The sequence below is a fragment of the Ornithodoros turicata genome, chromosome 6 (assembly GCF_037126465.1).
Source record: "Ornithodoros turicata isolate Travis chromosome 6, ASM3712646v1, whole genome shotgun sequence".
NCBI classification, from domain to species: domain Eukaryota; kingdom Metazoa; phylum Arthropoda; class Arachnida; order Ixodida; family Argasidae; genus Ornithodoros; species Ornithodoros turicata.
In genome coordinates, this window is record NC_088206.1 from 5,641,636 (window position 1) to 5,664,116 (window position 22,481).

Here is a 22,481-nt window from a genome sequence, read left to right on the forward strand (position 1 = left end):
GCGATATTCTCCAGAATAGTCCAGCAGAAGATACGACAAACGTCACAGGTTTTTTCGCCTACGTAAGCGCGAGCGCTCAACGTTACATCCTTCCGTGCACTTCTAACCCTGGAGACGGTTAGCAGACGACACACATGCAGCAGACGACCATCCCGAAGCAGACGACAAGGAAAGAGTCGGACGGTGTCGTCTGCTATGAGCGCGGTACGCCACACGAATGCTCAACGTAACAATATTCTTCCCCGTGAGCAGTTTATTGCTTTTTCTTCCACTAGAATATTCCGCGGAGATATCGCTCGTGTGGATACAGGGCTGGAGTAAGGAGCGTTATTATAGCATATTTCCATACCTTGTCGTCAGGAAGATCGTTCGGATCAGGGCATAATGTCACGTTACAACGTGGTATGAACTGATCTCCGTTAGAATCGCAGGCACACATACGGCACAGACCATCTTTCCAAGAGCTCTCCGGCTTTGAAAGAGAGGAAGGGCCACCGTTAGAAACGCGTTCCCAACACATGCAAGCAAGCAGCCATAGCAGATATCATTTATTAACTTCAGAAATACCGTTGTTCAGAAATACTATAGCAGAGCATCTCATGAGACTGTTGTCTACTCAGCGATAGGTAATTAGAACAACCCGTCCACCCCGACCAGAACTCCGACATTATGTGAACGCGATGGCGATCGCTTGGAGCAGCCAGACGGAGCTCTAAGTTGGTGGTTGTTGGCGGGTTAGAGGTACCTAAGGCACTGTTTGCGGGTTGGAACGCATCGAAGGCACGAAAATGTACATTTTTGAATTTTGTCGCCTGGAAATTTTGGGCAATTTTTCCGGAGACTAGGAAAAAAAACGAAAAATTTTTCCCCAAAAATTTCCGTTTTTTTTTTTCGGAGCTTCGCATCTCTAGTCTAGCATAATACAACAGCCCTCAATAGACCACTTTGGTAAATACGCAGTGCGGAAGGAGTTCGAGAATGGAAGCACCCGATTACAACCCTCTCACGCTAATAGTTCTCGTTCTTAACACCGCGGCGCTGAAGCTCCTACTTTTATTCTAAGGTTATTGTTACCGTTGTAAGGTTTGTCGGTCACTGAGTGATAAGTCCTTCTTAAAGGGACTATGAAACGATTTTTTTCTTCGTTTCGTTCGAAAGAAGACATTTTTCTGAGTCTAGAACCGAAATTTTACTTTCGTCGCGCGAGCGGATTTCTCGTGAGCGAATTTAAACGGAGCGGCGAAGGGAGGACAGCTGGCGCCGCGCCGTGACGAGCTGCCGAGCGGAGACACAACGGGTAGCCGGCTCAGCAACACGTCATCGTGACGTGTTGCCGAGCCGAGGAATCCCGCCAGGAGCATGCGCCGTAGGATCCCGCGTATGCGTTCATCGGGAGTGGAAATCTCCATGACAGCAGCTTTCGTGCGATCGGCAGATTTTGGCAGTGGCGGCAGCCACAGCGCGAGCTCACGGCATTACTTGCCATTGTGCAACACCGGTGACGTAACGGGGAACCGAAGAGCGGTCCGTACAGTTACACCATCGGCAGGGAAATATGCGCGGGAGAGGAGGAACGCGGAAGAGACATTTCCAAGCGCGCTCCTCGCAGAGTGGAGCGATTTCGTCCGGAAAAATTTGTGGCATATTAGTTTCTCTGCGGGAAGAACAGTTTCCATCGAAAAAAAAGTATGGGGGTTCGGGAAATTTCATAGTCCCTTTAAGGAGGAGCATCGCTTAATTGTTATTTCTTAACCTACTCAACTTCAATGTATGATACGCTTTTAACTGGTACAAGGTGCAAATACCTCCATGGGTTGACACAGCATGACGTAATTGTACTTACTGGATAGACGGTCGGTGTCTGTTCTGAAGGTGGGACGGCAATTTCTTCGCCCTCTACGACTTCGAACTGATGGACGTAGACGCATTTCTCTGGTGGTGGTCCTGCGTACGTACAGGAATGCAATGCAATTATTGAGGAGTGTTCTATGCCCTCACGTTCAACGAACGAGTTAACTCTTGCAATCTATATGTGGCTGCCTTCCGTTTGGCAAATGTTCTGTCCAGGAGCTCAAATGGTAGGCTTCACCATTTCCAAGTGTGAGCGGCATAGGTCGGCAAATTCATTAATGGTACTCGTCGTGGACATCAATCACCGTCACGTCATGGAGCAAAATGTGATGGGCAGTGGTGTGATGCTGATGTGATGTGATGTGATGTGAATAAAGAAAAAAATGGGGATGTGAGTTTCGACGAAGTCAAACTGGCTACCCCAGTACACTTAATACAGAAAGTTCAATCCGATGATGAGATGATGAAAACGCAAAAGGATGATGTCCAGAGACGAACAGAGATGATAATGGAGTTCAACATGTAGGTCAAAAGTTCAAGAGCTGCGCCCAAGTTAGAGTAAAGTGGCGGAATCACCGGGGGCACACACAGGACACATCACACATTCACTGTGTCATAGGATGTCCATAAGCCCGGTTGCATGCAAAAAGTCTTCAAGTGCCCTTAGCGCCTTGTCGGACGAAGGAGGACCTAATAGGACGTGTGATGCTGACGTTGATGTTGAACGATTGGTTGCGATGTGACGTTAAGTTGATGCTCACTGACAGGCTGTGATGTGTTATGTTGTTGAAGTTGACGATGTACGATGAACTATAACGTGATGGGATGTTGGAGATGATCCCTTATCCCTCGCTGATTTCATTTGTGTCCTCCTGTATTCTGCCTTTATCACTTAATGTACTTTACAAGAACCTGTGAGGTAATAAAATGAAAATGAAATGAAATGATGTCGAATGCAGCACTTTGAAGCTGATCTCCACTGATGGCCGGGTTACGACGTTGATGGGTTATGATTTTGATGTCTAATGATGGGTTAATCTGTAGTGACGTCACGAACCTGCTTGACTGCACTACGCACGCGCGCCTATCTCTTACCCGAATTCCGAAGCCTATGATTTATGATTTAGGACTCAAAAAGCTACCACGTATTACTGTTATGTCTGTAATATGGTGCTGTAAGGCAATTTCGTAAGTCAAAGTGCGCTTATTTCAGCTGTCGCAAGCCAGACCAAACACCTGGCAAATACTAGGGCGCCATCTAGCGAGCTGCCTTGGTGCGACGCAACGATGACGTTGCACAAACAAACATCCTGTTTGTGCTGTGCATCCTTAACATTTGATTTCGAACCAATTTTTATCACTTATCAAAGCTATATCAACAACAATGTTTATAACTTTCGATCAAGGTAAGACCTGCGAAGCTTCGCGAAGCTGCCGAAAACTTCGAAAGTTCGTCGAACCGCGTGAAACATCAAGTTCGACTGCGAGCCTCAGGTTCGCCTTGTTGCGAGGTTGATGGGTTAATTATCATGTAGATATGATGCGCTGGACTCTGAATAAGGCCCACCACGATGTGATGTTGAACGGACTTCTCGAAAAGTGCCGACCCATTGTGAGAGGTGACATGAGACGTCAAGGTCCAAATGCCATGACAGCCATATCTGATTAGGTTGAAAGCTGCGACGGGTAATACCTCAGAATGTCGCACAGCTGAGCTTCCGACAAATACTATGCCCTACTATACATAGGTGTACTCACTGCACTTGAAAGAATTGCAGCACTCTCCGGGTATGGTTTCCAATTCGGTTCCTTCCTTGCACACTGGAGCGACAGGACACTGCTCCGGCTTGCAAACGATTTCCAAACTGGCGCAGCACTCTTTCGGAACCATTATCACTTCTTGTCCGGGTTCTAAGATCGGCCACTGGACTTGTGGACACAGGGCAGGATCGCATTCTGGTTTTCGAAATACGTGTGGCAAGTCAGCAGAATGCATTCACTGGACAGTGGACAGAGGGCAATGATGCTCACCGCAGTAGTAGGCGGGACAGTTGTCTACCAGCCTGACCTTGGCCACTTCGCCTGGTGCACACTGCGGTACGAGTACCTCCGGGCACACTTCTTCTTCAAATACTGCAAGTAGTGATCAGTATAAGGCACAGATTTGTGACGTAACGGGGCTCCAGACACGCACACGCAGAACATGTCCATGTGTATATGCGTGATCCGCTCTTACTTACCGCAGTACAGCACCTGGCAACAGCGGGTAGGATCATTGTTCTCCTGACGAACCAGTCTTTCTCCTTCCTTGCAAACGGGCGCGGGGGGACAGATTTCGTTCTTGCAATTGAGGATGCGACCCTCGTTGCAGGTGCATGTCGTACACGGGCTAGGTTTCCAACTTTCACCAACCTAGAACCACAAGACAGTGAAGTGACGACTGAGTCTCCACATCACATTACTATCACCATAACCCATCTCCCACCTCTCGTCGTGAACACGATACGAAATACTTTTAAGAAGCAAGCACGTGCGGGTGATCTGCCTTCAAGTGCAACAGTAACCACCTTCCAAACCAGAGAGTATTTGCTCGATACTTCTTCTCCCACTTTGACTCCGTCGGCAAATAAGCTCCCACTTAAGCTCGCCAGAGCCGTTTATAGAGAGAGTTTGGCCATTAGGAGGAGCCTAACATAAAGTGCGTCATGTGACGTCACGGCTGAATGACCTCCTTGGTGGTTCTCTGTTGTTATCCAGTCGTCAACCGGTTGCCGACGCCATATTGATGCTGTTCGTTGTTTACACTCCAAGGGGAGAAGTCACGTGCGATACTTCATGCTTGGAAAGCCTTCCGTTCTTGAACTGTTTCTATTTGGCAACAAAGCCCCCCTTATCAATGACGCCTGTGGGTCATAAGACGTGTGGGTCATAAGACGGTTAGTCCCGTAGATTACATTATCAGCGCGACCACGAAGCTGTCGACCAGATGGCGGAAAGCATCATTATGGCGCGGACTAGATGGCTGATAAGCGGATTCCGCTTGGATTCAGGCTTATTGGGCGGCGCAACGATGACTCTGACGTCAAAATAGGCTCTACACACGAGGCGGCAAAAGATCAGAGAATGGCCAAACTCTCCCTATAAATGGCTCTGTACAGCGCTGACTGCTTGCGCCAATCGCCGGCTTCAATAAAGAAAACTCGTGGCTGACGACTTGCTACCCATGCGGGGTTAGGTGTGTTCTTTTTTTTTTTTCGTTTTTTTGCCACGGTTTATATACTGCTATAGATATGTGCAGATATCTGTAGCAGTAAGTCCTGTCTCTTCCATAGGCAGTGGCCATTGAAAGCGTGATTGTGATTGAAGAAACTGCTGAAGGGTACTAGAGCTCATAGCCTTCTTTGGCTCAGATCGCGTTGGCGGTACCCACGCGACGTCCTGGTGCCACTGTCGAGACTGACGGGCAAGGTAATCGCGATGTCGCTGTGTCTCGTCCAGGGAGCCTTTCGTTAAAGGCATAAGACTTGTGTCTGTCCCTTCTATTGACTAACACACTAGCGGGCTTCAGTATACCGTTGGTAATGTCGCCGTCAAGTTCCGTACCTACCGGGACCAACGACACCGTGCGTGACCCCGAACCTTATCTGATGATTGGGTGCGGAAGACGCGGTAGCTTACCGCGCTCCCGGTGGCAGTTTACAAAACTTCGCTTATATATTTTTTTTTTTTTGAAACTCAATGTGGCTCAGCACAGCGCTTTGTCATATCCCCCGGTCTGCAATAGAGGAACACACTCGTGACTTATAGAACATTACCGTTTGTCACACCCACTCATTAGCAATTCAAAGTGTAAGTTTGTTAAGTGGGCTCGCCTTTCTGTGACCCATCTAAGATGTCCACAGTACAAAATGTAATTAAATAATCTGAAGGGCGCTACGTGATTAGAGTATAAATTATGATGATAGTTGAAAAAGATGAGCTCGCCTCGCCTAACCTATAAGAACGCGCATCTGCACTTGAAACCGTTGTTGCCGGGAAGGTTTGTGCCTATGTCCGGAGCTTCTGTCTTTGTGAAGGGGGGACTACCTCCAAACTTGTTATCCCACTGACACATGTGCGTAGGGACAAGCTGTAGGATGCCCGCACCAGGCCGAACCCGAGGTGGCAATAGCAACAGCAACAACAAAAAATAAATCCTCACTATGCAGTGGCGGTACCTATTCACTCGTGCTCAAAGTTTTGGGCATAGTGAGATTGTTTTCAATTTTTATCGTACGTAGCAGCTTGTTGTTTATTTATCCTAGCTAAAAGATAAACTCTAACTTTGCGTAAACTGGCTGCGATCCTGGTTCCATAAAGCACCAATCAAATATTTCAACACCATCGCTCACGGTTGTTATCTTTACTTAAAACATTTATCACGAATGTACCGTGTCATAATATACTGAGCATGTTTTTCCACATCATTATTTTTTGTCAGTTTTCTACCTCACTTTTTTATTGTAGTTGTTGTTGTTTTTTATGTCAGAAATCGTGCAAATCCTTACCTTGATTACATTGGATTCCCCTGCGTCGCACACCTCTGAAATCACAAAAATAAAACGTGTCAACGTTTGAGCCTACTTTCAACGGCACAGACAAATCAACCTCGCTGCAGGAAACACGTGTGGTACGGCTCGCGTCAAAGTTAAATTGAACACCGTTCCAGTCCGCGAAGTGGGGAGAGAGCCACCCTGGTAGTGCCTATATAGCAGAGAACAACGCCTTCATAACGAGGGTCACCCCGTCTAACCGTAAATAGACGACCAAAACACCCTCCGCCGTTAGTTCTATACTACGCACCACCAGGGTGCGCACGTCGGAATGGCGTTCAAGTTAATTCTGATGCTAGCTGTACGCGTATGCACCGTGAAGGGTGTGCAGCAACACATGCAGGAGCAAGCAGAGGCACCGCAAGTATAATTTTAGTGCATGTTGTGATGGTTGCGATGTTTGCCGTAGTCGGTCACGGTCAGGCGGACAACGTCGCGACTATCAGTACACTGTTCAGACAACTGTTCAATTTACTTCAGTTCAGTACAATGCGCGAAGCTCTCTGTGTTTTGCGAGTGCTCAGAACCACTGACGCTATCACGTACGTACGTAAAGGGCGATAGCGTACGATGCACTGAAACTCTCTAGTACGGTACGCCAAGCACCCGATTCCTTTGAAGTGGCTGGCATCACGTTGCTGATCTTTCCTGTTTTATTTCCTGGAACACTTCCTATTGCTCCCTAATGTGTGTTTCCTTTTGATTCCTCCGCCCCGCACGCAGATGCCGCCCTCTCGCGCCGCTTTCCCTTTCCACACCTGCACGCGCACTTCTCGCTCTCTTTTCTCCTCCTCGCCGAGAGGCGAGGGGTTTTTGCTCGACAGACGCGGCGATCTCCTGAAACCTTCCCCTTTGAAGTAGCACAGAAGTCATTTTTAACATCCGGTTTTCTTCCTATAAAACTGTTAAGTTGACGAGTAACATGCACCATGCGAAGTAATTTACACTACAGAGTCATAATTATCGCAGAAATTGAATTTAAAGTACGCCGCGAAAAGCGACCGTGCCCAACGGCGGTGAATAGCAGTACCAGCCTGTGATCTGCCGGAAACCTCGCGCTGACTCTATAAGGAGAATGCTCGCTGATTGGTCTAAAGAAATGTTATCTGCTACTCCGCTGTCGTCTGCTACTCGGCTGTTCGGGGTTCTGGAAAAGCCTTGCTATGGCTCGTCCGCTCCTTCTATCCCCAATTCTCCGGGAGAACCTGCAAAACTGGTTTACGCGACAAAGGGACAAGGCGCTGACTCCCACTGCCCGGCGAACCAGAACGAGTTCTCCTTATAACGTCATCCGTCACGTGACATCATACCTTGTCATCCTCGCTATACCCGGAGTGGCGAGTTAAGGGTGGACGCGCGGAGCAATGTTTAGGTGAGTTTTTTTTTTTCTGGGAAACAAATTGCACACATTAAAACCTTTCGCGCTATTCGGTAAAATGACACACACGCTTTCATCAGACCTCTTAATATTTTTTTTTTTTTTTTTTGATGGCCCTCTGTACTCCTTTAACACCTGCCACTGTAAGAACTCCTCGCCGGGGCAGAAATTTCGCCTCGTGTCATATCAAGCATTCGCACGGTGCTGGAAGGTAAACAATGATGTTCTGCGCACTTCGCAGACGACAGGGTCTGCGTATTTTCCTGTCGTCTGCTTCGGAATACCCTGTGGCTACGCCGCCGGATATTCCCCACTGTTAGCGGTGCACGAAGAGACGTGTACATATAATATTGACCTACATGTAATATTTTGAAGCGTGCGTGGAATGAAATGCTTTCCTAGTCTACGGAACTACAACCAGCGAGGCTTAGCAAGAATGTTCAGGCGTGTTTCGTCACTACAATATGAAGAAGTAAAATAACAAATTGATTGACTGACCGACTGATTGATTGATTTAGTTGATTGATTGATAACGCTTATACGCTGTCGTAAAATACACGGTACCTCTGAATTTTCTAGTTCCTGAAGCTTCCTAATCACTTCGCCGAATATGTGAAGAAAAAAAGACCGCTCGCTCAAAATGTTTTCAAAATAAGCCAAGTCAACCAGGTTTCTGTAAAAACCGCCTGCGTTCGTGAGACTTAAGAACTTACCGCAAACGCTTTTGTCTTGGCAAACTCCATTCTGTAGTACTTGTCCTTCGGGGCAGAAGCAGCCATCTACGAAGATATTCTCGCAGTCATCCAGCTCAAGGCTTCCTTCTACTTCCAACGATGGTTCGAAGCACTTCTGGGGACAGGCAGAATGACACATCCGGTACACACTTCCGCCAGAACAGGTCACGTCTGCAACAGGACCATAGAAGAAGCACACCAGATGAGTATTCTCGACATTCACGTAGTACATCGTACTTCATACAGCACAAAGCTGAGAACTGTGTCACAGGTCTTCCGACCTGCATTTTTGGTGGTGGACCTAAATTCCAGAGTTTCAAACTAATTCCAAAACCACCAAAAAAACATCAAAATTCAGCGGCAACATGCAGTTCCTCTGCACACCTGCACTAGAACATACACACTGTACTGGTACACCTCTGGAATGCCGTCGGCCATTGATTATATCTCGATGTTTTATCGCCAACCCAATATGTAATTGGCTGGTAGGTACACACTATGGGCATATGCAGTAGAAGGCATAAGAGGTGTACGTACTGCAGCCGGCCTTGACCCACCAGTCTTCAATGTCGACGTCGGCCCTGCAGCAGGCGCGGGAATACTCTATGAGGGAATCACAGACAGCCTCACGATGGTTTTCATTGAAGCTGGCGTCGTTCAGGCACTGGTCCCTGTAGATGTCAACTTCTACGATTGAAAGGCACTTCCGGAACACCGTCTTGTCCAACAAAGTGTTGCAGATATCCGGAGGGGGAGGCGTTATCGTTGGCTGCAGTCAAACATGATTTCGTTGGAGCGCACCTTACGAGAAGTACCCTAAGGCCTAAGCACGCTACATAATCACTACTTACTTCCTTGACCAGGATATCGGTCATGCACTGGTGATAATCAGCCTTAGTTTCCCACTGGCACACCCACTCGTCTAGATCTGTGGGTGGTTCATCGTCATCTTGAACGTTATTACAGTTTCCTGGAAAAGGTCGGTACGTGTTGGAATTACGCGTAAGGACATGATAAGGAATCCAGAAGGAAGGGTCCCGTTGAAGAATACGGAAGAAGTTTTACCGCACAGTCCTTCGAATCTGTTGTAGCACACACTGGAGCTCACGTGGGCTGAGAACGCAGCGTTCAGGTCGCTGTAGCGGAGCTGGATGCCAAGGTCGTAGAGGTAGACCACGGTGTTTGGTCCGGGTAGGACAAACACCTTGATTTTTCGCTCTGTCCAAGGCAGTTCTGCGGCCGTGTACGATCGTCCGTTGATCACGACCTGCAAATATTTACGCAGATATATTTTATTGTCCACGAGATCTTATAGCGCTTAGTAGTAACGTGTACTTAAACGGATGACTCGCCCTTTATGCTCACAACACATCGCTGACAACCACATCGTATTTTTTTTACACATTCTGGTGTAAATATCTTGTCCTATGGCGCATACCTTTGTGGTGTAAGTATCACAAACACAGAAGGTAGGGTGTTTTGTAAAACACACCTCTAAATGTCGATGCAGCGTTTCTTTGAGCCTGACGGAGAACACACGCACACATAAAAACAGACCGAACAATGTGTATCATGCCTTTTTATGTGCCGTGTGTGTTCTCCCTCAGACTCAGGTAAATGATACCTAAATCGAATCTACACCAGCTCGCTTGCACCCTATTTCTTTGCTCAACCACACTTCTAAATGACGTATTCTACATAACGCACGTACAAATTCGAGGGACATATTCTTTAGCAAGCGCCATTTCGGATGGTGCTTAGAAAAGGGTGTCGACTTACAAAAACAGCCCCTGACAAGAAAACGGAATCGTTCACTAAGCCAATCACCCTTGCAAAGTTGTCAGTGTTGACGTTCTTACAGCTGAAACATTCCTAGGTATGTTGATGAAACCCTTCAGGTCGGTACAGTGTAAAAAATGTGTATTGTGGTCAGTAAATGCAGTGCTGACTAGCCCCTACGTACTGGAAGAAAAAACGTGACGCAGGAAAATATTTGTAAGGCATTGCGCGCTCTTGTGGACTTCCTTACAGCTTCGAACCTGCTTGACACTCTGTGACAACTTCTGTGACACTGTGTTCGCGCGGTATCTGACATTATGAACCAGTCAATGTTTCTCTGTACCTAACGTATCCCCCTTTTCCTTTCCCCCTTTTCCTTTATGCTTTCTCCTGCTTCACCAACTCTACCTCTTTCCTGTTTGTTTGTTGCTGTTTTTCTCTTTTATCTGAACCTATTTTTCCACCCTCAAACGCGTTTTGGAGTAGCCAGTTCTGACTGGGTCGGGACTAGCATCTCCATATTTTTCATCCTTTTCCAGTTCCAATTCCGACCGCTCAGGGCTCACGAGTCATGACCACTTTGGGTAATCAGCTCGTGTTGCAATCTCACAAACTCAGTTCTTAAACAGGTCCCCAGGGGCCTCTGCAGACGACCGTCTGCTTAGATAATTTCGCGGGAAGGTCCCTCGGTCCTCGTTAGCTGGCTTCGGCGACAAGACACACGTGCTTGCTGTACCACCTAGTGTCGCGCCTGGCAAGTTGAGATGGGATTTAACGCTGTGCTACGAAAAAGGGGGTGAAGTCAGGTAGGTTGCGTGACACTTATACATCACTGGAGAGTTTTAGTGAAGCGTTGTTGATAACGTGCGGTCTGTGAAGCGCCGTATTTGCCACATCCTATCAACGGATTCTGGGTCACGTAACGCTGCAGTTGGAGAATTTCAATTCAAATTATCTCAAAATGGCCATCACGAACATCATTCAACATCACATCACGGATTTTTTTTTCCGTTTTAGCGCCGCGATGCAACTGTGGCTATATGAGCGGCGTAGAGATGTGGACAGATTGAGAGAGCACAGGAGGAAGGAGTGGTGGACATCACGGATAATTCTGCAACATGATGTGATGTTGAAGTTGTTGTTGAATGATGGCGTGTGATGTGATCTGATGCTGAGCTTAAAATCGAAGATGAGCAAGTGGAATAATGGAATAAAATGAATTCCGATGACGGGATTTGAAATTGAATTCCAACGATGGGTTTTGAGGTTGCAGTCGAATGATAGAATATGACATCGGTGGGCTATGATGTGATGTGATGGGCTGTGAGGCCCAACATGGTGGGATGATGAATGCATTCCTAGAAAAGTGCAAACCCCGGGCATCTTAACTTTGAGATGTTACGAGAGGTTCTTGTAGTACTGTCTACCACTATCTCTTCCTTCACTCTTTACTGCAAGGGGACTGTCGCACATTAAAGTTTCTGTTTGCGGAACATTACGGAATGACGGAATATTCCTTCTGAAGTTAGAACCCCCACGAGTGTACGAGGGCCAGAAGTATACAGTTAGTGCTCGCCGCTAGAATGAGTCACTTACGCTTTGGTCTTTTCGGATCTGTACGTTGTTTTCACGGTATTGGACGTTGAGGCCGCTGAAGCACGTTCTCTTTGTACCGCCGCAGTCGCTAACGACGACTTCGACGTCGAAGCCACGGAGCGAGTCACCCATTAGCTTAAAGTTGCCGTCGGGTCGAACCTGATACATCACGCCGTCGAACGTGTGGATCGTTGGGTCGCCGTAACCTGAGCATACCTCTGCAAAATAGATTCGTACTTGTTGTATGAGTACTTTCACGCTTTCAAAAAAAAAAAAAGCGCTGTGCACGAAAAACAAAACCTCCAGTGTTCCGCATTATACTAATTCCTCAACAGTGACTTACTGTATGTGCATTAGGTACGTTACTTACTGTTAGTGCACTTGTCCGCCTTTTTGCACACGTTCCTGTTGTCAAGTACAGTTCCTGCCGGACAGTAGCACCCTGGGTTACAATGCTTTACAGAGTTGCATTCTTCACCGCTCAGCAGGCTCTCGCACGTCGTCTGGCAGCTCTGGCCGCACTCCTGCCACACCATAGAGGGTGGACATGTGGGCACTGAAACGGACCATAATTCCCTAATTAGCGTCTTAGTTCCTGTTGTGCAAGACTCGCGGTCAGTGGGGTCAACTGAGAGATAACCACGTGGTCTGTTTTCTGCGTTCTTTTGCTGTTTTTGAGGGAGACCAAAAATGTGGGAAGAGAAGTACTTGTCTGGAAACTGACGCCCCTTGTGCGCGGGTATCAGTTCCTCAGATGCGCTTCAGTTCCCTGATGCGGCATCCGTGGTACACATGGACGACCGCCATTTCAGATTGATATCGGTATAGCCAACACCACGACCTACTAGATTATAACGACCATGTCACAATCAGAAAACCCTATGAGGAGCCTGTCCGCACGATCCGCCAGGGGCGCTACTGATCGGCACAACACGATTGGACGATGGAAATTTGAATTCTGAACGCAGAAGCGTGTGTACGACTACCGTAGCAGACGACAGCGATAGCCCCTATGAAAACGCGTAGAATGATGATGATAATCAACCTCAGAATCAAACATCTGTGGAACGTCCACCGCTTGTACAGAAATACTAAGGTAAGCTGAAGTACAAAGTACTGTAGAAGTTGAGGAAGCAATAACTGGGACGATCAGAAGCGCCACCGCTACCTTCCAAAAATGCGGCGCATAGAAGGGGTGCGCCTGACATGGTCGTTATAATCTAGTAGGTGGTGGCCAACACATAGTGTGCCGTGTACCATATGACCACAAAAGTCAACACACCATCATCATATCTGCCAGAGCGAGTCCGGCGGCTTGATGGCAACCAGGGCTATCATAGCAGCGTTGGATCTACTGTCTTAGCCGGCGTGTCCTCAGTCCTCGAGTCAACCGTGAGGCTCAATACGTTCGCATGACGCAAAGCGAGCGGCGTCAGAATGCGTAAAAATAATATAAGAGAGTATTACATGTTGTTAAAAGCTTCTGTAATACCTCTCGGGCACGCTTTTCGATGTAGTACATTAGAAGTGGGCGTTGTGAACACTGATTCGCGCATATTGAAGTGTCTGCGCAGAGGAACAAAAGCTAAGAGACGTACCACATCCGTGTTTCACGCGCCAAGCAGTCAATGGTTCCGGAAGATGTGATGCACACGTAGCTGCAGCATATTGAAGTTGATCGCACACGCACTCATCAGGTGTCTTGCCCGACAGCCGGCATTCGCATACTGCATTCAAGCACCTTGCGGCGTTGTCATTGTCCTGTGGGCAGAACTTGTGGAACTCCTCTCTGAAAGAGCGCGTAGTGGGGTTAATGTTAGCTTATTGGTTTATAAAAGAGTTAATTATACGCCGTATTTATTGCCTATTATATTTATTATTTTTAATTACTTTTACAAAGACGGAACGGTTCAATAAGGCATTCCTTGTTCGCCGCAACCGAAATTTGTCAATCGGGAGCCACATATCCCTGAGGTGTGACTTTTTACCGGATTTTTTTTTTTTTTTTCTCTCTCGGAATACGGCGGTTCATATACAGTCTTACGGACTAAGTATAAAGCAATCAAGTTTAACCATTGAGAACGATGAGTATCACTACTTTCTTCTCAAAGTTGTTTTTGGACACTTCAGCAACCTACTTTTTTATTTTTTGTTAGTCCACCAACCTAGCTACGGAACTTTGCAAATAGTCTGCATCGCATAAGATGCTTTGACTCTCGGAGTTCGCCAATCTTGCCGTGAGATCATCATGACTTACCTGACTAGGTTGCACAAGTTGGCAGCGTCTACGACGACTTCTTGTGGACATGTGCGAGGCTCACACACGACATTGGAACCGGGCACACGCCACGAGTCACCGAATTTGAGGGTCGTGTCCACCACCTCTCCGCCGGGTATTCTGTAGTCGTCCTTGGCGTCCCCGTTGAAGTTGCCGCAGAGGCCAACGTAGGTCAACTTGGGCCACCTGGTAGCCTATAAAGTGCGAGCACAGGGGTCGCCAGGTGACTAGGATGAACAAAAGCAACGGGGGACACGAAGAAAAAGAAGGACAAAAGATTCTCTCTTTTTTTTTTTTCGCTCAGTGTTAGCACTGCGAAGCAACTGTGTCCATGAGTGGCCCGCAGGCGTGGACAACAGCAGAGAGGAGTGGGAGGCAAGGGGGAGGTAGGGGGTTAGTACGCTGGCTGCGCCGACTTCGGAGGGGACAGCGGAAGCACAGTGCATCTACAAGATCTGCCGGGAAAGCCTCTGACAGAGCAGCCGGTCGCAGGGATCGAACCCACCACCACCTCCCAGTCTTGCCGCATGACGTGCGAATGTGGTATACCCAGTCGGCCACGCCGCTGGTAAAAGGACATACGAAAACACGGACCGACACGGAACGCTATCAGTGTCCGTCTGTGTCTGTCGCGTTTGTTCGTCGTGTTTTGAGTAAAGTAACACGCTCTGCGCCTTTTTGCGTTTTTCGCTTATGGAATACAATATGGGGGCCTCATCAAGGCTCCTTCATAACTTAAAAACTCGAGACTAGGGGACAGAGGAAAAAAAAAAAAAAAAAGAACGACAACACAGACAAGTTGACCGTGATGTTCTTTTTTTTTGTTTTTTTTTGTCCCCTAGTCTCGGGTTTTTAAGGGGCAATCACTTCTGCGCAAGACAATAGAGAAAGTTTGTTCGCACACCGCTCAGAAACGGCATAAAATATCGTCAAAACAGAAGTACTGGCGTGTTCTCCTTGCGTTACCCTCGTCGATGACACATTTTGTAGAATTTCAGGACTATCCGTCGATTTGTATTGAGCCCGAAATCGCAAATATTTTAGTGCGCGACACTCTATCGAGATGGCAGCACATGTTCGAGACGCACCAAACTTTAATTTATTAAATATCAACGGCTCAACCCTGTCCTCTAAAAAAATACGTCATTGAGTACAGGAAAGCTCAGAGAACACACCAGTACCAATCTTATGATGATATAGTTTAGAGCGTTCACGTCTCTGGTGCGAATGAAAATCGCCCATAGATTTCTGAAGAAGTGATTCCCCGTTAAAGGGGTTGTGAATCCAAATCCAAATATTACACAAAATGATGTTTGAAATGTAGATCTATTGGTGCCAAACATCTCCGTCGAAACCCTTTCACGCTGCGCTTCCGCGCCACGGAGTTATGACGCTTTGAATATGAGGAGATCTTTTCGCTCTTGGCTCGCCTCCTCCTCGCCCGATCTCGGTATGACGTAGTACCGAGCGCGCGCCACGGAAGTGCGGAGTTCCCGTTCTCATGACGACGCCTGTAAACAGGGCCGCGGCGAGCGCGGGGACGCGACGCGGCGAAGTGAAATGAGCGGAAGGGCTATGACGTAGAGCCATGTAGAGCAACCGGTCAAGGCGTCACTTCCCGCCGACTTCATGGAGCTGCCCGGCGCCGTTTGGCGCCACGGTCGGCGGTGGCCTCAAAAATTGGAGATTTTTAAAACCCTGTAGCATAAAAAAATAATAGGAGGTGGGACTTTTAGTACGGAGTGCGTGGAGTAAGGCGAACAGACTCTGCCAGAGACAAAGGTCTGTCCGTGTGGTTTCTCAACCCCTTTAAGGCTCCTTCATTTGCAAAAAACGTAGGTCTCGCATATGATAGATGGCCAAAGTGCTCCAAGCATGTTTCCTTAAAACATCATTGCTAGGGTGGTATAATTAATGAAAGTGATTTAATCTTTGGGCATTCTGCAAGGCGTATTTCAATGGGGCAGCTTTACAGAGCCACGTTCTGATCTTGATCTTGATCTTCCTGCGCTCGGGCTCGTTTTGGGACCATTGTAACTTCTTCCTTCACCTCTTCACACGTCTCATGGACGGACATACGCGCCTGTTGCCGTTCGCTGGCCCTATAAATCTATCTATTCAAAAACCCATGACATATACCTAAAAAAGCCATCCAGCTTAACTCCAGGATGGTGCAGTAAGCACAGATCCCCACGGGCCACTCCTCCTCAACTCCTCACCAAGTTAATGGACACACACGCGGAGTTGACTCACCTGGATAAACACATTGCCTTGGACGTCAAATTTGACGACGAAATGGTATTTCAGCGACGTGAAGTAGACTTGATCGCCCAGCACCTCAACACGGTATTCTGGGTTCAGCTTGTGGAACAAGTCCAGTTGGCAGATCTCGTACAAGTAGCCGTTGATGGTGACGTTTTCGGTGTCGGAGATCTTGATGACGTGGCTGTCATGTAAGATCGTCACCTCCTTGTGGCATGTGGCGTTCGCGAAGTCACATCGTCGTGTGACTGGAAGGTTAAAAGTTAACCGTGACTACGAGATGAACATCATTGGGTACGGGTTGCTATGGAACTCTGTTCTCTTTTCGCTTCTTATTGTATCTGACAAGTGGACGCCACTTGTAGGACACAATAAGAACCGCGAGGCAAACGACTCCAGAAACAAAATGGCGTCGATTCCCCCATCCTGTATCTAGGCGACAGTTTTCCAAAGCTTGTTTCGCTTGACACTTCGTTGTAGTATTCTTTATGTTCAGACGACAAACACATTTTGCTGTGCAGTTCTCGCTTTGATCGGCATACCTTCTAGAACATCGGTATCTCAGACGTGAGTAACACTCGCTAGTCGATAATTTCGTTGACCGTTAGATCGGGGGGGGGGGGATATGTTTATTAAGAAAACACAGAAGGAAAGGTCAGCCAGACGGATGTCGGCTTGCTATTCCAAAAAAAAGGAAAACGGGGAAGACAAAGAGAAAAGAAAGGAAAATAAGAAAGAAAAGGGGAAGACAAAGAGAAAATAAAGGAAAAGAAGAAAAGAAAAGGGAAGACAACGAGAAAAGAAAGGAAAAGAAAGGGGAAGACAAAGGGAAAAGAAAGGAAAAGTAAAGGGGGAAGACAAAGAGAAAAGAAAGAAAAAGAAGAAAAGAAAAAGGGAAGACAGAGAGAAAAGAATGGAAAAGAAGAAAAGAAAGGGGAAGACAAAGAGAAAAGAAAGGAAAAGAAGAAAAGAAAGGGGAAGACAAAGAGAAAAGAAAGGAAAAGAAGAAAAGAAAGGGGGAAGACAATGAGAAAAGAAAGGAAAAGAAAGGGGAAGACAAAGAGAAAAGAAAGAAAAAGAAGAAAAGAAAAGGGGAAGACAAAGAGAAAAGAAAGGAAAAGAAGAAAAGAAAGGGGAAGACAAAGAGAAAAGAAAGGAAAAGAAAGGGGAAGACAAAGAGAAAAGAAAGGAAAAGAAGAAAAGAAAGGGGAAGACAAAGAGAAAAGAAAGGAAAAGAAGAAAAGAAAGGGGAAGACAAAGAGAAAAGAAAGGAAAAGAAGAAAAGAAAGGGGAAGACAAAGAGAAAAGAAAGGAAAAGAAGAAAAGAAAAGGGGAAGACAAAGAGAAAAGAAAGGAAAAGAAGAAAAGAAAGGGGAAGACAAAGAGAAAAGAAAGGAAAAGAAGAAAAGAAAGGGGAAGACAAAGAGAAAAGAAAGGAAAAGAAGAAAAGAAAGGGGAAGACAAAGAGAAAAGAAAGGAAAAGAAGAAAAGAAAAGGGGAAGACAACGAGAAAAGAAAGGGGAAGACAAAGAGAAAAGAAAGGAAAAGAAGAAAAGAAAAGGGGAAGACAAAGAGAAAAGAAAGGAAAAGAAGAAAAGAAAGGGGAAGACAAAGAGAAAAGAAAGGAAAAGAAAGGGGAAGACAAAGAGAAAAGAAAGGAAAAGAAGAAAAGAAAGGGGAAGACAAAGAGAAAAGAAAGGAAAAGAAGAAAAGAAAGGGGAAGACAAAGAGAAAAGAAAGGAAAAGAAGAAAAGAAAGGGGAAGACAAAGAGAAAAGAAAGGAAAAGAAGAAAAGAAAAGGGGAAGACAAAGAGAAAAGAAAGGAAAAGAAGAAAAGAAAGGGGAAGACAAAGAGAAAAGAAAGAAAAAGAAGAAAAGAAAAGGGGAAGACAAAGAGAAAAGAAAGGAAAAGAAGAAAAGAAAGGGGAAGACAAAGAGAAAAGAAAGGAAAAGAAGAAAAGAAAGGGGAAGACAAAGAGAAAAGAAAGGAAAAGAAGAAAAGAAAGGGGAAGACAAAGAGAAAAGAAAGGAAAAGAAGAAAAGAAAGGGGAAGACAAAGAGAAAAGAAAGGAAAAGAAGAAAAGAAAAGGGGAAGACAACGAGAAAAGAAAGGGGAAGACAAAGAGAAAAGAAAGGAAAAGTAAAGGGGGAAGACAAAGAGAAAAGAAAGGAAAAGAAGAAAAGAAAGGGGAAGACAAAGAGAAAAGAAAGGAAAAGAAGAAAAGAAAAGGGGAAGACAAAGAGAAAAGAAAGGAAAAGAAGAAAAGAAAAGGGGAAGACAAAGAGAAAAGAAAGGAAAAGAAGAAAAGAAAGGGGAAGACAAAGAGAAAAGAAAGGAAAAGAAGAAAAGAAAAGGGGAAGACAAAGAGAAAAGAAAGGAAAAGAAGAAAAGAAAAGGGGAAGACAAAGAGAAAAGAAAGGAAAAGAAGAAAAGAAAAGGGGAAGACAAAGAGAAAAGAAAGGAAAAGAAGAAAAGAAAGGGGAAGACAAAGAGAAAAGAAAGGAAAAGAAGAAAAGAAAAGGGGAAGACAACGAGAAAAGAAAGGAAAAGAAGAAAAGAAAGGGGAAGACAAAGAGAAAAGAAAGGAAAAGAAGAAAAGAAAGGGGAAGACAAAGAGAAAAGAAAGGAAAAGAAGAAAAGAAAGGGGAAGACAAAGAGAAAAGAAAGGAAAAGAAGAAAAGAAAGGGGAAGACAAAGAGAAAAGAAAGGAAAAGAAGAAAAGAAAGGGGAAGACAAAGAGAAAAGAAAGGAAAAGAAGAAAAGAAAGGGGAAGACAAAGAGAAAAGAAAGGAAAAGAAGAAAAGAAAGGGGAAGACAAAGAGAAAAGAAAGGAAAAGAAGAAAAGAAAGGGGAAGACAAAGAGAAAAGAAAGGAAAAGAAGAAAAGAAAGGGGAAGACAAAGAGAAAAGAAAGGAAAAGAAGAAAAGAAAGGGGAAGACAAAGAGAAAAGAAAGGAAAAGAAGAAAAGAAAGGGGAAGACAAAGAGAAAAGAAAGGAAAAGAAGAAAAGAAAAGGGGAAGACAACGAGAAAAGAAAGGGGAAGACAAAGAGAAAAGAAAGGAAAAGTAAAGGGGGAAGACAAAGAGAAAAGAAAGGAAAAGAAGAAAAGAAAGGGGAAGACAAAGAGAAAAGAAAGGAAAAGAAGAAAAGAAAAGGGGAAGACAAAGAGAAAAGAAAGGAAAAGAAGAAAAGAAAAGGGGAAGACAAAGAGAAAAGAAAGGAAAAGAAGAAAAGAAAGGGGAAGACAAAGAGAAAAGAAAGGAAAAGAAGAAAAGAAAAGGGGAAGACAAAGAGAAAAGAAAGGAAAAGAAGAAAAGAAAAGGGGAAGACAAAGAGAAAAGAAAGGAAAAGAAGAAAAGAAAGGGGAAGACAAAGAGAAAAGAAAGGAAAAGAAGAAAAGAAAGGGGAAGACAAAGAGAAAAGAAAGGAAAAGAAGAAAAGAAAGGGGAAGACAAAGAGAAAAGAAAGGAAAAGAAGAAAAGAAAGGGGAAGACAAAGAGAAAAGAAAGGAAAAGAAGAAAAGAAAGGGGAAGACAAAGAGAAAAGAAAGGAAAAGAAGAAAAGAAAGGGGAAGACAAAGAGAAAAGAAAGGAAAAGAAGAAAAGAAAGGGGAAGACAAAGAGAAAAGAAAGGAAAAGAAGAAAAGAAAGGGGAAGACAAAGAGAAAAGAAAGGAAAAGAAGAAAAGAAAGGGGAAGACAAAGAGAAAAGAAAGGAAAAGAAGAAAAGAAAAGGGGAAGACAACGAGAAAAGAAAGGGGAAGACAAAGAGAAAAGAAAGGAAAAGTAAAGGGGGAAGACAAAGAGAAAAGAAAGGAAAAGAAGAAAAGAAAGGGGAAGACAAAGAGAAAAGAAAGGAAAAGAAGAAAAGAAAAGGGGAAGACAAAGAGAAAAGAAAGGAAAAGAAGAAAAGAAAAGGGGAAGACAAAGAGAAAAGAAAGGAAAAGAAGAAAAGAAAAGGGGAAGACAACGAGAAAAGAAAGGGGAAGACAAAGAGAAAAGAAAGGAAAAGTAAAGGGGGAAGACAAAGAGAAAAGAAAGGAAAAGAAGAAAAGAAAGGGGAAGACAAAGAGAAAAGAAAGGAAAAGAAGAAAAGAAAAGGGGAAGACAAAGAGAAAAGAAAGGAAAAGAAGAAAAGAAAAGGGGAAGACAAAGAGAAAAGAAAGGAAAAGAAGAAAAGAAAGGGGAAGACAAAGAGAAAAGAAAGGAAAAGAAGAAAAGAAAAGGGGAAGACAAAGAGAAAAGAAAGGAAAAGAAGAAAAGAAAAGGGGAAGACAAAGAGAAAAGAAAGGAAAAGAAGAAAAGAAAGGGGGAAGACAATGAGAAAAGAAAGGAAAAGAAAGGGGAAGACAAAGAGAAAAGAAAGAAAAAGAAGAAAAGAAAAGGGGAAGACAAAGAGAAAAGAAAGGAAAAGAAGAAAAGAAAGGCGAAGACAAAGAGAAAAGAAAGGAAAAGAAGAAAAGAAAGGGGAAGACAAAGAGAAAAGAAAGGAAAAGAAGAAAAGAAAAGGGGAAGACAACGAGAAAAGAAAGGGGAAGACAAAGAGAAAAGAAAGGAAAAGAAGAAAAGAAAAGGGGAAGACAAAGAGAAAAGAAAGAAAAAGAAGAAAAGAAAAGGGGGAAGACAAAGAGAAAAGATCGTTAGATTGGCTGCGATCATACGTCATGTGAAGAGGAAATACTTACGCAGAATGGAGAACTCCTTCGTCTTCACTAGGACGTGGTCGCAGTAGTCATACTCGTATTCCCGGTCATCAAAGGTATTGATGTACTTGCCGTAAACGATGCAGATTCCTGTACGAGATGATGGGAAAAATGCGCCGTGTCATCAGAAAAGAGACGCGTCCTGTTACCTATGCTATTTCACGATATGGCATAATTGTTATTGAAGTTCCAGTGAATTCGCTTCAGTATACATTCGAAACTCGTTAATATGACCACAGCTGTTCCATCGGATTTTGGTCAGAAAGGTGACTGTCCTATTGACGAACACCGCGTGTTACGAGCTGGCAGTCAGATCTGTTTGTTTGCGCTTCTCATCAGACATGGTCCATGAAGGCCGTATGACTGCAGCAGGTCATTACAGTGAACCCTCGTTAATATGACCCCCGATAATCTGACATACGCGCTTTACGACCATACTCCTGGGGAACAATGCAGTGAAACCTCTGCAAATCCCCCGTTAATATGACAATTCCGCATTATTACCAAAATTTTCCGGAACGACCATGGTCATAATAACGAGGGTTCACTGTATGACCATATATGACCAAGGACATTGCTCTTTTATGCACGTTAGACTGGGGCATCATGAATCACACGGAAAACGAACCCGTGTTTGGCCATTATAGGCCAGGTGAACCTCCGGTTCAGTGACCAACGGTCATAGTAACGAGGTTAAAGTACACGTGTTCGCCCCTATAGTTGTGCGGGAAATACCGGTCGTATTAACGAACAAGAATTACATGAGGATGCCATTGGAAGGGAACGGTACCCGAGAAAAGGGGTCATAAAGCGGGGAAGTCATATTACCAAGTGTCATATTAACGAAGACCAGTTACAGGCGGAGGTCATTGGGAGGGAACGGTTCCCGAGAAAAAAGGTCATAAAGCGGGGTGTCGTATTAGCGAGTGTCGTATTAACGAACAAGAGTTACATGCGGAGGTCATTGGAAGGGAACTGTCCCCCAGAAAAAAATCGTCATAAAACGGAGATGTCGTATTAACGAGTGTCATATTAACGAGTGCGGTATTAACGAACGAGAGTTACGTGCGGAGGCCATTTGGAGAGAACTGTTCCCGAAAAAAACGGTCATAAAACGGGGATGTCGTATTAACGAGTGTCATATTAACGAGGTTCGACTGTGTCAAGTGCAAATGGATTGATTGCTTGATTGAAAAAAAAAAATTATAGTGAGTGCGGCGCGAAGGTAAACACCGATGACAGAAGTCGAAGTATTCCCGCATGACCGATACCTCTCACAAATTTTCCTTCGATTCTGTTGAGAAATATC

General features: G+C 45.1%; 2 protein-coding genes across 3 annotated transcripts in view; one reads left to right on the forward strand and one right to left on the reverse strand.

Moving 5' to 3' along the window:
* LOC135398939 (tRNA (guanine(6)-N2)-methyltransferase THUMP3-like) overlaps positions 1–22,481 on the forward strand; it is a 283,535-nt gene that overhangs the window by 21,298 nt on the left and 239,756 nt on the right. The gene's annotated exons all lie outside the window — the stretch shown is intronic.
* LOC135398935 (hemocytin-like) overlaps positions 1–22,481 on the reverse strand; it is a 70,921-nt gene that overhangs the window by 10,438 nt on the left and 38,002 nt on the right. For both annotated transcript variants that reach the window (XM_064630508.1, XM_064630507.1), the window contains exons 34-49: positions 21,155–21,262; positions 16,462–16,718; positions 14,188–14,402; positions 13,529–13,719; positions 12,301–12,486; positions 11,931–12,148; positions 9,621–9,822; positions 9,407–9,525; positions 9,093–9,324; positions 8,535–8,726; positions 6,399–6,433; positions 4,092–4,263; positions 3,883–3,984; positions 3,610–3,807; positions 1,844–1,944; positions 350–472 (exon numbers count right to left, since the gene is read on the reverse strand). In XM_064630508.1, the coding sequence (XP_064486578.1) occupies positions 350–472; positions 1,844–1,944; positions 3,610–3,807; positions 3,883–3,984; positions 4,092–4,263; positions 6,399–6,433; positions 8,535–8,726; positions 9,093–9,324; positions 9,407–9,525; positions 9,621–9,822; positions 11,931–12,148; positions 12,301–12,486; positions 13,529–13,719; positions 14,188–14,402; positions 16,462–16,718; positions 21,155–21,262 (2,651 nt within the window). The remainder of the gene's footprint in view (positions 1–349; positions 473–1,843; positions 1,945–3,609; positions 3,808–3,882; positions 3,985–4,091; positions 4,264–6,398; positions 6,434–8,534; positions 8,727–9,092; positions 9,325–9,406; positions 9,526–9,620; positions 9,823–11,930; positions 12,149–12,300; positions 12,487–13,528; positions 13,720–14,187; positions 14,403–16,461; positions 16,719–21,154; positions 21,263–22,481) is intronic.